This window comes from Alexandromys fortis, unplaced genomic scaffold (assembly GCF_014885135.2).
Source record: "Alexandromys fortis isolate MF-2015 unplaced genomic scaffold, M_Fortis_MF-2015_v1.1 scaffold_6, whole genome shotgun sequence".
Classification (NCBI taxonomy): Eukaryota; Metazoa; Chordata; class Mammalia; order Rodentia; family Cricetidae; genus Alexandromys; species Alexandromys fortis.
The window spans coordinates 13,105,374-13,123,333 of record NW_026067902.1 but is presented as its reverse complement, the minus strand read 5'-3'; the positions used below and the strand labels follow the sequence as shown (position 1 = coordinate 13,123,333).

The following is a 17,960-nucleotide window of genomic DNA, read 5'->3' as shown; positions in this document are numbered from 1 at the left end:
CGTCAGCCCAAAGAGCAATCAGGGTTCCCTGCCCTGTGGGAAGTCCAAGGACCACCCACCTCCATCCAGGTCTAGTAAGGTGAGCATCCAAACTGCCTAGGCTCCCACAAAGCCAATACGTGCAGTAGGATCAAAAACCCATTGCCATTGTTCAAGGTCCGAATCAGGAGCAGAAGGAGAGAGAGCATGAGCAAGGAACTCAGGACTGCGAGGGGTGCACCCACACACTGAGACAATGGGGATGTTCTATCGGGAACTCACCAAGGCCAGCTGGCCTGGGTCTGAAAAAGCCTGGGATAAAACCGGTCTCGCTGAACATAGCAGACAATGAGGACTACTGAGAATTTGAAGAATTTTAAATTTGGACTAGCATTTCAGAGAGTTTTTATAAATACAAAGTTAAACGAAGCAATTTTGTTATAGACTCGGGGATACAAAGACTCAAATGGCATTTGTAAACCGAGATATTTATTAGTTGAGTCACGGGCACACCGCAACGCTGAACGCATGACTCATGATTTGCATCTTATGTGCAATTAGTGTTTAAATGTTACGGCATCATGCCAAAGGCATGCGAGCTGTTTATATGGTCAAGGACCTCAGGATTGCTCCATCATGGCTTTTCTTCTGAGTTTAAATTACTGTCTTTGACCAGGTCCGTCATGTTTGTCTGATGGATGAAAGATAGGTCTGTCTTCTTGTGTTCCATTCTTTTCAAATGAGCCCAAGTTCCTTCTGCAGGGTACACGGCTTCCAATATCAAGTCCATGGTTGCCGGTGCAGCTTCACACTGCTCTTTCTGCTCGGGCTCTCGCTTGTGAGCAGTAGCATGGCCCTTCCTTTGGTTCACGGAATGTAAGATCTTGGTTTCCCTGCCCCGTACCATCCCCAGATCCCTTTGTTTATGCTGTCCTCTCGCTGGAATGCACACTCTGGAAGGGCAGGGATCACTTCCAAAAGACTCACCATTGTGCCTTCAGAGGGAAGACCCAGCATCTGGCAGCACAGAACTAGTGAATAAATATTTGTTCCAATGGATGAATCAAGATGATAAGTAAGGCTGGTTGCACAGTACGATCCAGAGTCAAGGCTGGATTTATGCATTGAAACCACACAGGAAATGGTGACGACAAATCCCTAGTATGGGGTCAGCTGTAGGAACACGGAGGGGACAGAGTTTGGAACTAGTGTCAGAGGTACGGCACAACATACACAGTCATTTTATAAGAATTAATCAAGAGTCCCAATTTCAAGAGTCCCTTTCCTACCTGGGACCGGAAGACAGATGTATCGACTGCTTTTGGGAACCGACCCTACAGCTATATTTGTGTGCCATAAGATAGCGTATATATAACTGCATTTGTTATAATATTTCTACAGTAAAATATATGGATGAAAGGTAAATGTTCACGGAGGTTGGTTGGATACATTGCGATATACTCATCCAATGACAAGCAGGCGACTCTAGAAAACAAGCAAGCTTTCTAAATCTCGAGATGGGAAATTTTGTATTTTTACTAAGTGAAAATAAAAGCATCATGTAAAACAATGTCTGTGTGTCATGACACTTTGTATGTTGAAGGGGCTGGGGTATAAAGTGAAGACCACCTGTATACATGCATATAGCTTGTGTGTATAAACGTGAAGAAACTGAAAACTGGAACATAAGATTCCACAAGCCAGAGTTTCTACTGTTTACCCGTCCCCAGAATGAGGATCGCAACAAAGACTGCTCAGGAAGCGGAAGGTGGTCCATGCGGCCATTGATCCCATGAAAGAAGCTCTCTGTATTTCCGAATGTATTTTATTCCCAAAGCACATGGGGCAAGTATGAGATACCACTTCTGTGGGAGGCTTTCCAGGTGCTGACATTCACCTCTAAGGACGTCTTAAACGTCAGTATTTGAAGAAAAGATGCAGATCTTTTTTTCTTCCCTCCCTCCCTCCCTCCCTCCCTCCCTCCCTCCCTCCCTCCCTCCCTCCCTCCCTCCCTCTTTCTTTCTTTCTTTCTTTCTTTCTTTCTTTCTTTCTTTCTTTCTTTCTTTCTTTCTTTCTTTCTTCTTTCTCTGAGACAGGATTTCTCTGGGTAGCAGCCCTCACTGCATTGGATTGGAACCAGCTCTTGTAGACCAGGCTGACCTTGAACTCACAGAGATCTGCCTGCCTCAGCCCCCCAAGTGCTGGGATTAAAGGTGTGCACCACCACCACCTGTTTTCAGATGCAGATCTTTTTTTTTTTTCACAGATTTAAAATGCACAAGATGGAGAAATTTCCAGCTAAGGATGAAGCTACCTCTGTCTGGGAATGGTGACGAACAGAAAGTTTCCAGAGCCCTCAGAGCTTCTCCGTGGGTGTGTGAGCATGACAGAAGAAACAGAATATGGCTGCCATCGGGTAACTCAAAGACAATGAGAGCAGCCCACCTAGACATAACCAGACTGCCTGCTCATTGAAAACCATTTTCAACAAGTAAGACTAGAGAGGACGAGAGGGAAATTCCTTGCCCCATCGTGGGCCCATCTTGAATTGATTATTCTCTAATAAGGAAATGAATCAATAACTTCTAAAGGAATTTAAACCACTGATACACTTCCCTGCCTGGTACTAACCTGCTCAGTGACATGACTCAGATCATTTTATAACTTATCTTCAACACGATTGCAGGTGCTCCTCTGCAGCACGTTTTACGGAGAGGTTGCACGTTCTGCAGTGTGCATTAAGAACTGACTGCGTAGCCTTCATTGCTCTAAAGGGAATGCTAGCTCTTAGGAATTCGGAAGCTGTTCCTTGTTAGGCCCCCGCCCCCAGACTATGGGACATTGCTAAAAAGACAAGAACAGCATCCTTCCCTTCCCTTCCCTTGGGCAAGACACGTTGAGATGCTCTGAGCCCTCTAGTTGTCAATAGATGCGGTTATAGAACAGTGTGCCCTCCTCCGCTTTAAAGACCCAGTGCTTCAATATTTTGCAAATCAAGGACAACTGGGTATGTTTAAAATATGCTGCGCTCTTGACTCCCTCCCCACAAGCACCATCATAAAGGGACGCAGACTCACTCCATTGATTAAATTTAGTTCTCCGTCTCTGTTTGGTCTACCTGCACCACCTGGTGGTAGTGTATGTTAAGTGCGAAGTTGTGTGTGTGTGTGTGTGTGTGTGTGTGTGTGTGTGTGGTTGGGGGTACGTGGAAAAGAGAATTTTAGTACTTAAATTCTCATTTGGACTGATAATACAATGGCTTAATACAAATATAAAATACAGGCTTGCTCAGTAAAGGATAGGCCGGAACTCATTTTGGAGAGCAAAAGGGCCCTCTTACGTCCATTAGTTAATGACCTTATAACTCTGTTCAGGGTTTATCAGTTATTTATTATGCTATTGTTCTCAAGGGGGCATAAGTCAAACACCAAGGCAAAACCATTTTCCTAAAAGAATAATAGTTTTACCAATCATGTGTCCCTTTGCTTCCGTGAGCCATCAGTATAAATAAATCTCAAGACGCAGGATGTTACAGTGACAGAGCAGCATTGGCCCCATGAGACATGGTCATTGATTTGATACCCGAAGCAGCAGCTGAGCCATGGGGAAGTCCAGTGACTGGTCCAAGGGCACACTGTTAGAATCACCATCCAATAGGAAGCTAGATCTCCTCAGCCTAAAGACTTACACACAATGGTGTAATACCTGGGAAAAGATATGTTCTTGCTTGCTTAGGAATACCTGCTTTCAGATCCTGAGTGGTGGACTAGCCCCTGTATTGTACTTGCAAAAAATCAAATCAACCAACCAAACACCCCCCCCCCATTAAAAAACAACAACAAAAAGCCATGTAAGGTCAGGGAGCCTGTGTGGGTCCCCGTATGCCTATATGGGTTCCCTGCAGATATGTTATGGCTAAGTATGTTGGTGTTCTTGTGGGTCTCCTAACAGTGGGAGGGAGCGAGGGCTCTGGCTCTTTTGTCTACTTATGGGACCCTTTTCCTCCTACTGGGTCGTCTTGTCCAGCCTTGATGTGATAGTATGTACCTGGTCTTATTGTAGTATGTTATGCCGTGTTTGGCCGATGTCCCCGGGAGGCCTGTTCTTTTCGGAGGGGAGATGGAGGGAGCACGGATCTGAGGGACAGGGAGATGGGTGGAGAGAGTGGGGGGGAGGGGAGGGAGAGGCAATTGCAGTCTGGATGTAATATATGAGAGAATAATACTAAAAAAATAACATAAAGATCGTCTAACTATTTAAAAGCCTGTATACATGCTCTTGGAAATGTTTCCAAGGTCTGAGCAGCGGCTGTGTTTTAAAGATCTAACGTTATTTCCCTTTCTTGTAACTGCTTGAGAATCAGAGGGCTGGCTCCACAGAGCCGATGCCCACTAGTAGATTTAAACATAAGCCGTGTTCATAGCTCCCCCTTATGACCACTCAACATTACACAAGCCTCCTTCTAGCCCTGCTGTTTCATCCACCAAACAGCTCACTGGTTAAGTTTTAATTGCTTCCAATGAGGTCAGCAAAGGTATTTATTGAAAATCTCTGAATAAAAGGCTCCACGCACACACACAAGCGCACGCGCTCACACACGGAGAAAACCCTTTTGCCTGTTGATTTATGGAAACAATTATGATTCTGCTGGAGGATTTCTCAGCTGAGAAATAGTTTGTAGCTACAGCAGAGAGGCTCAAGTTGCACGAGGCAGGCAGCAGACTCGGACCTCTTGTGTACCCAGCTGTTCTAAACAGAACAAGTAAGTTACTGTTATTTGTCTTTACAGAAACGCTGACTCTTTTCTGAAAGGTTTTCTCTTTCTGTGGTTACGGTACTGCGGGGGGAAAAGTCGTTTGAACCGTAAATATCTGCAGAAATGTGCTGGAGTATGTATGGAAAGAGAAGCTGGAAGCTCTCCAGAGCAATCCCGACACTTAACTTGAAAAATATGGGCAGTTTAGGGGGAAATAATTATTAAGCACAAATGTAAAAGCATATGCTAATGAAATCCAGGGACAGCGTTTCTCCTCCACTGATAGTGGCTATAAAACTCAATTTGAGTCAATAGCTCTAAGTACAGGGAGCTCTTAGCAAGACAGCAACCGGAATGAATGGTGCGGTTTTATTGTGATGGCTCTCCCTTAATGCCTGGCTCGTCTCAATTTGCATGCAGAGTGGCAAAGATGCTAATATGCTCTGTGGAAGGTGTTTTAAGCGTGCCTTCGATGCTTAACTACACTGTGTGTTATACTACTTACCCACTGAAATTGATACAACCAACTTTTCTCTTCCTCTCTCCTCCCCACCCCTCCCCATTCTTTATCTCTCATTGTGAACAGAAGTCAAGGAGCACACGGCAGTACAGCAACTGGCCTTGCTGCAAAAGCTGTGTGTATAAGGATTCATCTCTCAACTGTGTTACTGAAGGAGGAATCCTGCTATTGGTATCCGAAGCTAAGAGATAAACTTAAGAGTCTGGAAAGAGCGACCACCTTTTCTCAAAGCAATCTCCAGTGCACAGACAGGAGGAGGCCCATGACCTAGGAGTGGCAGTCAGCCCAGGATTCGGTTCTCATTATGTTATTCATGAACACCCGGAGCACTACACTATAATGCGCAAATGGATACTGACATGGATCCTGCCACCTCTGCTCTACAGGTCCTGCCTCCACCTTGTCTGTCTAGTGGGCACTATGTCTTTAGCATGCAATGACATGACTCCAGAGCAAACGGCCACGAATGGCAACTGTTCGAGCCCCGAGCGACACACACGGAGTTATGATTACATGGAAGGAGGGGATATAAGGGTGAGGAGACTGTTCTGTCGCACACAGTGGTATCTGAGGATTGACAAGCGAGGCAAAGTGAAGGGGACCCAGGAGATGAAGAACAGTTACAGTAAGTGACGTCTTTATTACAGCCCTGGTGAGAGCTTTCTGTTTTGTTTAAGGCTCACCTTTCGGTGGCATGTTCTCCTTTCTTCTGGGGCGGGGAGGGGGGCAGGGCAATGCAGGACCAACTCCTAATTTCTCTCCATTGGGGTTTCTGCAACAAGTCTCTAAAGTGTCCGTGAGAACAGGGCAAATGCACTCATCTTAAGGCTGGCAATGACAGCACAAGGCAGTGGGAAATCCTTACACTGTGGCCTAAATCCAAAACGCTCTTTAGTAAGAAAACGTTTCGCAGACAGTTCTCAGGCTGACATGTGTTGTTTGCCTAGCAAACTCCGTAGAGGTTTGCATACAGCTCTCAGTAGGGGTTCACCAAACTACCAGCCCCGAGTCTGAGGAACAGAGACGGGATCTGCCTTTATAAGTTGTGTTGCCTTTGAAAGGACTTTGTCATGGTGCAAACCGGTTCAGAATCTACTTTCTGAGCATCCACAGCTGTGTGTTTCTAACACCGAAGGGGGTTTGCAGTGCCTTCAACCATTCTTAGTCTAATGAGCTTGTATTAGATTCTTTGGTCCCCTACCCAACAGATGACAGATTTTTCCATGGGTCTCTGCCGTGGAACTTCTATGTTGCTTTATGAGGAACATAACTGTGAGGAAGCAGAAGTGAGTTAGAGAGAAATTATGTCCAAGCCTTTCAGCTGGAGCACCCCACTCTCCCCTCAAGCCCCAGCTACCCTTTCTCCTTAGAATGTCAGGGCTTGCATTTTCATCTAGTGATTACAGCTAGTAACTAATTTCAGTGGCGTTAAATTCAGCAGAGCGCACACTCAACGTTCGCCTTAAGCATTTAAAACTCACAAGTGGAAATAGGTTTGCCAGCATTACTAGTAAGTGGACAGCGTTGACTCTGTGTGTTTGGTAATATGTGTGGTGGCGTCGATGAAAAAGGATGCATGGAGGTTAACAGTGTAGCTGAGTGTCTGTGACAGGGTCACTCCAACCTTTCCTTATCTCTTCTCTAAATAGTCTTTGAGATCTAACCTCATTGACCAGTAGGCAAGAGTTTGGTGACTCTGTTTCCAATATGAAAATGACGGACTTCCATTTAAGCTATGGCTGATGGAAATCGTGTGTAAAGGAACCTGCCAGCTCTGGGAGACAAGTGCTATGGAATTCAGCTTAACAAATTGATAGCTGCTTCTTTCAATGAAATTCAAATAGCAATGAATTTGGCTTTTTCATTTTATTTGAAAACCAGTGAGCTTTCCCATAGGTGACAGAGTCTGGGGGAAGGTCAGAATCTAAGCGGCAGTTACAGCAGCACGTGTTCTGTTCCGTCTGTAAATGACTCTGGGGACAAGTTCTTAGTTTTTCCATCCTTCAACCCGGAAACATGGATGCAGTTTTCAAAACCCTTTCTCATTGTCACAGTCTACTGTGTTCTAAATCAGGGACTGTACTGTACAGTGCAAAGAAGCCTAACCATCCCTTTCCACAACTGTCACCCAAAGAAGGAGCTAAAGGTGTCTGCTATCTCTCCACGATAAGTCATGCAGCTAGGGCTAATTTCAAACTTCATAATAAGGTTATATAGCTGGACTGTAGGCTTTTTCTACTTAAGGACTAATTCCTTTGGGTGCTTTTTGCTAACTCATGCGAAAGATAAAAAATAATGGAAGATAAAATTCAGTGAAAAAATGAGTATGTACAATTATTTGAGATTAAAGCAGTTATAATTGGAATGCATACATATATGTGATTTTTATTTTGTTTTGTTAAATTCCTTGAATTCATGAATTTCAAATATTTGTACATACTTGCAAAGTGGTAAAATCATTTTATGTTTTGAAGCCTGGTTACCCTTGAGTAGCCCTAAAGCCCATTTGGCTCTCCCCTTTCCCCAAACACTGATTCTAGAGTAATAAGATAGACAAAAGTCTCGCCCCACATCACAGTACCTCTCTACTCAAAGAGACTGATAGAGTTTATGCAAATGACTTTCACTTACAAGCTTTCTAATAGTCTAAATTTACATACTTTCTTAAGATAGTGAAATCTCCTAGAAAGAGAAAACCTCACCAGAACCATTTAACTAAACTATAAAGTGGTTGCCATGGCCCTGCCATCCTACTGAAATGGACAGGTAAGGTTTCTCCAAAGTTAGACAGATGTCAAGGCATTTTTGTGTGTAAGAAATCCCAAGAGATAGAAGAATAAAGGAAAATAATTTATTCAGAGAAAATTCTGATAAGCATCACTTGCTGGTTGAGGCAGCCTTGCTCATTTTAAGCATGAACACAAGCAGGGCACCTGTGAGGTTGAAGATAGAGAATCCAGGTACAAGGAGTGTGGGCAGCTGGGCTTGTTTACATCAGCCCAAGAGGAGGCAGGCGAAATGCAATCACAAAAGCTGGTGATGGGTTCACAGTCCTCAGAATCAGCTCAAAGATCCAACCAGGAGGTTCCCCTCCTGCTCTCATCAGAATGACAGTTCAAAGTAACTGGATTCAAGTCAGCAGAATTCAGAAAGGAATAAAGCTCAGGATTAAAGCTCAGATTTCCTTCCCATGCTCTGGTGCCTTCCATTTCTATGCAGGTCCTTGAGCGTCTTTGGGGGCCCTTTATAATGGCATTGGTTTTCCGTTAGCCACTCTCATGGCTTTTGTTTGAGTGAAAGGAAACATGACCCGAGGATATGAATAAGACTTGGCAGGCTGCTTGCTTCCCCAGCGAAGCATGGCACCCTGGGGTCCTACACATGCTAAGCACGCCTGTTACCCACTGAACCACATATTTTCCTCCAGGGAATATGCTTTATAAGACATTGATAGATATGGACCGGCACTTCGGGAAGAGGCAAAAGACCTGGGTACGGCACCCTTGCTTCCTTAAGGAGTGGGACTGGGATAGGTGTGCCAAAAGCAGGCAGGTGGGGCTGGTGTCAGGTCACGTGCCGCACCTCAGCTCTTCAGGGGAATTGAAACATCACTTCAGTGGTGTTTGGAGCCTTTGTTTCAGTCTTCCCCCATGTTAGAATATTTTGCAGAAAATATCAAGTTTAGATCAGAATAAGTAAACTGTATAGTAAAAAACAAAGAAAGAAAACAAAGAATCCCAACCCCTCCGGACAGTTCACCAAGGATGAATTTATGGATTTTGGAATTCAGGAGGAGGAGACCACTGTTTGAACCCCTTAGGGCAGTGCGAGGGGGGTGGGATGGGGAGGGGTCACGGATCTCCTCTCTGTTCTCTCTGGTGGCCCCTCATTCAGCTCTACAGTAGGTTTCGAAATGACGGAACTGGACCTTAACAAGAAGAATAGACGCAGAAGCCCTCGCAGCAGGGGAACGTTGGTAAGTAGTATCGTGGAGGGACAGGGAGTGAATGGTCAATGCTTCCAGCGCTTCTGTTGTCAGAACCGTCCTCTTGGAGGCAAGGCCAGCGCTAGGTCTAGATAATGATTGGAGCAGACAGCTCCTCAGCAGACAGAGGCAATCACTCCACACCTGACAAAAATAACCCAGCTGGGAGTTGAGGTGCTGAGTGAGAGATGGCAGCAGTGAGCTGGGTGCCTGACAACTGCTCCGAGAGACAGATGTGGGCCAGAGGACCCAGCCCCTGACGATCAGTTTCCTGCTTTGCTTGTCTTTAGTCACTAAAATATTGTGTTCGCAACAATAGTTAATACCATCCGTTCCTCTGGAGAACTCCTTGATGACCAGAAGCCTCTGATCCAGGAGGAATCCCATCTGCCTTTTTGAGCACTGTTAGTCACAAAGTAAGAAAGGGTTATTTGTTCTGAAAGTTGGCCAATGGCTTGGCAACATTCGCTCTTGGACTGGTAGGCTGTGATGGGATGTGGCCTCACAATTGGCGGAACACAAATAAACACAGCATTGTTGGATTTGACTTTGGCCACAGAACCTTCAGCAACTCAATTGTCAACAATTCCTTGGATGGGTTCCTGTCTGTGTTAGTCTCTATAGGGCCTCCCAGTCCACAACATCTCAGAACGCCGAGAGTGCAAACATGCTCGGGTCCCATAGAGTTCTCAGTAACTGCTCTAGAAGAGCAACCCATACCATCAGAATAAAGAATCAAAATTATAAACGCAACACCTACCTTTTAGGATAAAGACCTTATCCACAAAAAGCTATGGAGTTCTGTGGTGCACATGCGCAAAACAAAATCCTAGAAATGATTGACAAGCTGGAATCTTCTAGAACTGGCAACTGGGATTCCTTATTAAAGGAATCTCAAGTCTTTCAAATATGAGGGATGTATAAATTGCTGAGGGGCAGATTTAGAAATGTTAGCTACTCTATGAAAACTCAGTTTTAAGTTGTTTTTTCCATATTTAGTTACAGCAAGTAACTGAAACTTACTAAATGCTAGAAACTTCATTAACACAAACATGCTCTCTTAATATTACCTCACTTAAAACGACCAGGTTTTAATGCTTAGTTTTTTTTTTAGCTTTGATTATTTAGTGTGTGTGTCTGTGTGGGTATGTGCGTGCTACTGCAGAGATGCCCAGTGGAGGACTCAGGGGTGAGGTCCCATGAACCCAGTGTTATGGGAGGGTTGTAAGCCGCCTGATGAGGGTGCTAGGAATCAAACCCAGGTCCTCTGCAAGAGCAGTACAGGTTCTTCACCACGGGGCCATCTCTCCGGCCCTAAACTGACCATTTCAATGTTACTGTCATCTCTGCATTAGTCCAGATCAGACGGCCCTTTTCCTATGGCTGAGGTGTAGAAGCTCTCTCCACAGCCTGTGGGGTAGGAGAACCAAAGGCCAGAATGACCTAAGGCAATAGAAAAAAAGGCAGATTTTAGACACGTGGAAGGAGCTGCTTTCTCTAGACCTTTTTTCCCTTCTATTTCTCAATCTTGGCTGAATATTGTATTCATCTGGGACCTGTAAAAAATACTGATGCCAGATCCTATCCACCAGGACTCTCATTAACTTGATCTAGGGTGCAGTCTGGGCATCAGGAATTTTAAAAGCTCTCTAGATGATTCTGAGATGCGTCCAAGGCTGAGAACTACTGCACTGTGGGAATCACATTAGTGCGCTTGGGAAACCGTAGCTCCATTGAATCACAATCCTACCAGGAGGGGAGGAGACTGGAAATCAGTATTCTTTACAGTTGTCCAGGGACGCCGTGCACAGCTAGAACTGCAAACTTCTACTTGGGGGGTGGAAGGTGGGAGGTGAGGGCTGGGGGATGGGGTGCAGCCTGAGCCGCCTCAGGGATGCTTATGAAAATTTTGTAGCCCTGGCATTTAGGGAGTTAAACTGGCCCCACCACCAGACTGGAGGAACGTAACTCTGGGTTGTGTTTCAAGGAGTTCTTCTAGGCCCGCTGGACATCAACATGTGCTCAGCCAGCCTGGACACGAATGTGAGGACAGCCCTGTAGCATGACAGAAGAAGGTGACACAGCTGCACAGTGACAGCTGCGGGAACGGGAGGCCAAGGGCGGCACAGACACCAGTGTCTGCTGGGAACCCAGACACTTCTAAATTGAGCTTTTCTCTTGCATAGCCACACGAGTAAACTCGAAGGCAAGAGACTGAAAAATGACAGTTGGTCAACTTAGAAAATCCAGTGGGGACAAAACCATAGGTCCCCAAGGGATGTTCCCAGTCTAGTCATCTTTGCAAGGCTGGGAATATACAAAACACGAAGGCAGTACTTTCTTTACTTTTTTTTTAAATAACAAATAGTTTTGGCAGAACGGTAACTTCTGTAGAATCGCCGTGGAAACACAGTATCTCTACATTTAAATTTCTCATATGGCATATAACACATAGGAGAAAAGGGTAACCGCTAATCTTCCTACATTCCAAACAGGCTGAAATGAAAGGTCTTTTTCATTCACATGGCTTGCAAAGCTGTGTTAAAAGTCACTGGACAGGGAACGGAGAGATGGCTCAGAAGTTAAGAGCAGGCACTGCCTTTTGCAGAGGCCATGAATTCAGTTCCCAGCTCCATGTCAGGCATATCCAGCTCCAGGAGCTCCCACACCCTGTTCTGGACTTCGTAGGCCTCCGTACTCACAGATGCACAGTCTCCTCCCACCATATACATACTTAAAAATGAAATAAAAGTCACTGGACATTTAAATAATTCTTGGCCAAGTTTCAACTCTGGTTTTGAACTTACCTGTAGACCCACCCTAAGCAGAGGAATATTTCAAGAGTTTTAAATACCGTGCTTCAGCTTCCTTAAGCGGCATATTTTTCATTTTCCACAGTATTTCCCATTTTATGTTTGCATTTGAATCTTAGATGCACTTCTAGATAATACTGACAGAAATATTTGAGGCAAAATTCAGAATCAACCCAGTTTGCATGTTTTCCTTAAGGCAGTTTTTCCAAAGTGTGTTTCTTAGAATACTGACGTCCCCCGAGATATTAGTGGTGTTTCCTCAAGCTGTTTCTCTGGATGGTTGACTGGGAAATACTCACTTAATAATGCTGAATTCGTCTCTTGCAGAATTCTCTGAGTTTATGTTACTCTAGGGTTAGCTTCAGCTTCAAGGAAATAATACATGTGGGTTTCCAAACTGACTTGACAACAGAAAGCTCCTTTGTTCCCATTCTTCTCCCTATTCTGGCTTTTGGTAGAACATTTAAATTTCATTAATTTGAAACCTGAGAGCAAACTGAGGTCCATCTTTGGAGTAGTCAAGAACTAAACCAACCTATCATTCAGTTGTTTGTCTAAAATGAAAGGTCACACAACAAAACTGCCCCATGATTTCAGAGCCAGAGGAGCTCAGCTATGCTGAGACAGAAGTGTGCCTGTCAGTCCGCTTCAAGACCGTATTCTTACAGTGGTGAAGGGCTAAATCCAGATATTTCCAGTGAGACCGAAGTCTGAATGAAAGTTCTATCTGAGCTGTAGGCAGCCATGTGGGACTATTTTCCTAACAGGAAATGATGAAGCTTGTAGCTATGTCTGGGCAACCTACAAATTATAGACTTATTTATTCTACCGAAACCTAAAATGCTTTTGTGGCTCCAGGGTGACTGAACAATTCTTATCATGTGTGCTCCATACAATAAACTTTATTTTACTAATCAAAAAGTAGTTCCAGCAAAAGATGCAGTTATTTCAATTTTTATCAGTAAGTAACAAGTTTCATTAATTCACCAAGATATTTAGAAATTTGAAATTTTACAGAACCTGACAGGAAAACTACCAGAGAGCCTCTCATCTGAGATTTTAGGTGGTGACAGGGCCAGTGGCACTCAGTCCTCTCCGTGCCCAGGTGTTCTACTAGCTGCACAGTAGACACCTGCTTACCGCTGGCTCTCCCTGCGTGGACTTAGCACTCAACCCGGAAGGCTCTCGCTCTTCCTTTTATCGCTCTCTGGCCCAGGGTGCTGCATTTAGCCCAGTGGAAGAAGGCAGAAAAATAGTTATAATTATTAAACATATTTGTCATTTAATTGATTATATATTTAAAATCAGTTGTCAGGAAAAATACACTGTTTAATCATCAAAAAAAGTTGATGCAAATAAGAACTAAATGCTTTTTTGAAATAAAAGAAAAATATGCCTCATTTTTTTCTTATTATCTATCCTTCAAAAATAAAATTATCTCCCAGAGGCCATTTGGCTAAGTTTTTCTAGGGAAGGCCAAGAGTTCAGTGGAAAGGTGTTTTGTTATTAAGGCCAACTGCATAAGAGGTTGGAGACACTGGAAGATTAGGTATTGGGGCAACAAGAAGACCAAGCTTGGAAGAGCTGTGGGCCTCCTCAACATTCATTCTCATTTTTACCTGTTTATTTATCAAGAAGTAACCCAGAAGAAATAATTTATACTTGATATTGCTTTAGGAATACCTGTACTTAAAGGAGGCAGAAAAAAAAACCCCTTAGGAACTAAGATGAGTTGTCCTACCAGAAAACAATCGGTAGACTGGTTATTTTAGGGTGGGAATCTACCCACTAGTGGGAATGGCCCTTGTGATGGTTTGTTTGTGTCAGTTTGGGCATGTCCATGGGGGCATTTTCTTGGTTAATGATTGATGTAGAAGGGCCCAGTTCATGGGTGATGCCACCCATGGCAGGAGGTCCTGGGCTACATAAGAAAGCTAAAGCGGGGAGATCTGTGTGTCCTCTTCAGCTCTTGCCTCCAAGCTCCTGCCTCCAGTTCCTGCTCTGACTTCCCTCAGTGACAGATGGCCTGGGAGTTGTTAGAGGAAACCCGCCCCCCCACCCCCAAGTTGCTTTTGGTCACAGTGTTTAAGCACAGTGATAGAAGGCAACCCAGGGACCAGCGCAGAGAGGAGTAAAGGAGAGATACGCTGGGAGAGAGAAATGAGGAGCAGCAGGAACCCCGGGGGCTGCTCTCAATTTGTGTTAGTGGCAGCAGTCTGGTAAGTAAGAGCATCTCTGGGTCTTACCAGAGTTTTTAGATGTTTCTGATCACATCCCCGGCTTGTCTCATTCATGGAGGGGAGGCACGGGGCCATGGGACATCATCTGTATAGGAGGCACAGTCTCTCCCTTTCTTTGCACTAAGAAGAAAGGGATCATACAAAATTTTGAAAGACTGATGGCACCTTCCTGTTTTTATTCTTTTGTTAAATTCAAGAGTCTGAGAAACTAAAGATACAGTGGTAAACAGCTTTACAGCTTGTGTTTTTGGAAAGCTAACAGTTTAGTTGGGCTTAGAGGAGGGCCACAAGGCAGAGGGGCAAGTTTAGAGGAGAGGGATTGGCTAACCCAGCAAGAGAGAGAGCTTAGGTGTCTTGAGGGAAATGCCTTTTAAGGCACTGTTAAGATGGCGAGGTTTGGACACGAGAGCAATTCAGCATCTCTCTAGGATCAGTGTGGAACTCAACAATGGTTATCCTAATTTCTTTCCTTTATTTCAAAAAGTGTGAGAACACATACACACACACACACACACATACACACAGAGTTTTGTTTCTAGAGCCCATACCATGCAGCACACACCCAATCCTGCTCCATGGGGAATCTGACCCCTTCCTTTGGCCTCTGAGCACTGTATTCCTACCCATGCGCGTATTTAAAAATCCCACCCATGCACATAATTGAAAGCAAAAATTTAAAAAAATCTCCATGAGAACAGTTTCTCGTAATAGATCATCAGATTTTATCTGATTGAAATATTTATTTAAAAAATAAGTATCTCCAACTAAAATTTGATCACACTGTGGGGAGGTCTTCATTACTGTACCACAGGGAGGGATCAACAGCTGTTTAATAAAATGAATGAAAAAGGAGACCACTCTATTTCAGATGATGACTTCCTTTGAAGGGAAGCTTTTTTTTTTTTTTTGAAAGTCATAATTCAAGTTATGCTAGCTGGAAAACAAACATTTTTTTCTGGATAGCAGCACATATTTCTTTTCTTTTTTTCCAATCTTTTATCATAACTGTAACCTGCTTAAGTCAGCTGCATACAAATGACTGCTCTAAAGGCTACATTATCATTATGAAAGGAATTCATTTTCCTGTAATAGTTCCCAAGAAGGCAGAGCTGTAATGGTTTTCAGACACGTGGTTACCATTTTAGAGGAGAATTATGGTGATGACCTCCTGCATTCTTTCTGTAAGGCTATTGAGGTGTCTGTGTGTGAGAAATCTCAGCTCCTGTCTATGAACGGTAGTCTATGAAATAGTATGGCTACTTCATAGACTCATGGATGGACTCTGGCCACGGAAAGACTCTGCCTACTTTGCTCTTCATATTTCTCTTACTCGCTTGAAGTTGGTCAGACATTGAACCATGTAGACCCTAGAGAAGATGGGCATAAATCTGCATCTCAGTTTTAAAGATTTACTTTAAAGTTTATGACCTTTTAAAGTATTGTAATGATTTTATTAGGTATTTACATTAAAATCATTACATTACAGAGAAATAAATTTGTTTGCTGTTCTTATAAAACTTTGAATTTAGTCTCTGACACACACACACATATATAAAACATATAACTGAAAACATCTTTTGAAGTGACTAAAGAATATGACTAAAATTGAAGTTAATTCTTTTAAAATATGTATGCCAATATTGGAATTGGTGAATTTTTTTCTCTACTTTAAGGATTTCTTAAATTCTCTCTTTATATGAGCTTGTGATAACGCTCTTCATCCCATGGGGTGGAAAAAGGCCTGAGGAAACTGGCCAGGCCATTTTCTTCATTGCTCCATCAGTTTTCATTTTAAAATTCTATGTGGTCCTATTTGCATCATGTTTGGGTGTCATCCACTTTAATTAAGAAACGCTGGTGTGTTCTGCACTTGCTGATGACTCAGCTGATTGCACTGAGAGCAATAGCCTTTCTGTGAGCTGATGGATGCTTTCCTGGGAATCCTCGGGTGCTTAGCACACTTACGGGGAGGGGAGTGGGTCTGGTGGCCTGGCTGTGTGTTTAGTGGCATTGCCGAGGGAGTGCAGGGATTCCCAGACAAGCACTGTGACAGTATACACACTGTGGCCTCCTGTCCGCCTCACCGGCACAGGCACAGTACTGCTGCCTGCTTCCCCAACCCCGTTTCCAACCCCGCTTTCTAGGGAAATTAACTTTCCCAGGCAGGAAAGAAGGCATCGCAGGTACTGTCTTTCCCCCAGTGAAAACACAGGGCACCGACATTATTTTGACATAGTAATACAACTTGTCACTACCAGCCTGTTTTCCAGGGCTTTGCTCACAGGACCTCATCTATTTCCATCCATCACCTGCATGGGCTGGTGGAGGTTCCGAGGGAAGCAGCGTGCTGAGTGTGGGTGTGCATGCAAGTAGGTCTAACTCAGAAACAGACTTCCAGCTTCCACCACGTGTCACCACACTTTGATTGGCGTCTTTAACATACTACATATTAATCTGTATCATGCCACAGGAAAATTTACATTAAAATACATAACATAAAACTTTCTTCCTTGCAATATGGCTCAATGAGTACTCAGCATTATCTTCTATTGAGTAAACGTCCCCCCCCTTTGAAACACCTTCACCTGTTGCTCTGTCTCGAGTTGGTGTAGTGATTTCAGTTTCTTTGCTTACAGATTGCTAAAGACGCTGAACAATACACTTTCAGTGCATTTCTCTGAGATGCTTGTACTCTGTTTATTAGCCAGTGTCTGCATACTTATTACAGAGCACAGACATACATACAAGTTAATTTCAGAAATCAGTCCATTTTAGGGACAGATACAGATCATTTGCTTTCCCCCTCCCTAGACACCACTAAGTCCAAATGGAACAAACTCAAAAGCACATACAATAAACAGCGGTGGGTTTGTTTGAAGCAGCACTTCTGGGGGTGGTTTAATAGTTTAAGGGTAAATTGTTTCTTTCCATTGCTGGTAATTATTATTCTCTCAATTAATTTCTAAGCTTTTTTTTTTTTTTAAAAACTTTGACCAATAAAAAATAACGAGGCAACAGAAAGGAAGCAAAGATGATGAGTTAAGGCACTGACTGTATTTGCGTTCTTAGTTTACGAGTGTTAAATGCAGTTTTGGAACGTTACATATACACTGTGACATGACTGACTTTCAGGGATTCTAGCATCATATAAAATAGCTTAGAAGTTCTCTGTTCCTGAAGTTGCAATGCCTTTTCTAGTACTTAGAGTGGTGTTTGTTGAGACAGATTCAGAGAATATGTTGTACAGTATACTGCGGCTTCATTGATACATAAAAACGTACTACTGGAAAAATTTCAGCCCACCTGGGGATAAGTACTATATCAAGGGATGCTCAGGGTGTTCACAGTGGAACACATCCTATGAACTACCTGGTCATGTGTTCTTGGTCCTGTTAGCAGTAATTCCAGATTCAAGCAGAAAAATGCCTGGTTACCACTATAACGAACATGCCATATTGCAACAGTGGGTGTATCGTGCCAGGTCAGTTGCTACTGTAGCTCATTCACAGCTGGGAGGGTTGTCCATTACCTTTCTCCTCGATTATGGTGCCTTTCATCACTCTGAAATCTAGCCAGTAGGGATGAAGCTTGCTTTCTCCATGCTCCATGGCCCAAGGATGTGGTGTTTCCAGCAACAGAGTCTTCTTTGAGTCTGGAAGATGACTAA

The 17,960-nt window shown here is 43.7% G+C and overlaps 2 protein-coding genes across 2 annotated transcripts in view; one reads left to right on the top strand and one right to left on the bottom strand.

Annotated features, from left to right (window-relative positions):
• Fam227b (family with sequence similarity 227 member B) overlaps positions 1–17,960 on the bottom strand; it is a 147,537-nt gene that overhangs the window by 46,895 nt on the left and 82,682 nt on the right.
• The window catches only part of Fgf7 (fibroblast growth factor 7), a 54,221-nt gene continuing 40,727 nt past the window's right edge, over positions 4,467–17,960 (top strand). Inside the window, exons 1-2 of the mRNA XM_050133034.1 lie at positions 4,467–4,741; positions 5,322–5,880. Coding sequence (XP_049988991.1) covers positions 5,595–5,880 — 286 coding nt within the window. The 5' untranslated portion in view covers positions 4,467–4,741; positions 5,322–5,594. The remainder of the gene's footprint in view (positions 4,742–5,321; positions 5,881–17,960) is intronic.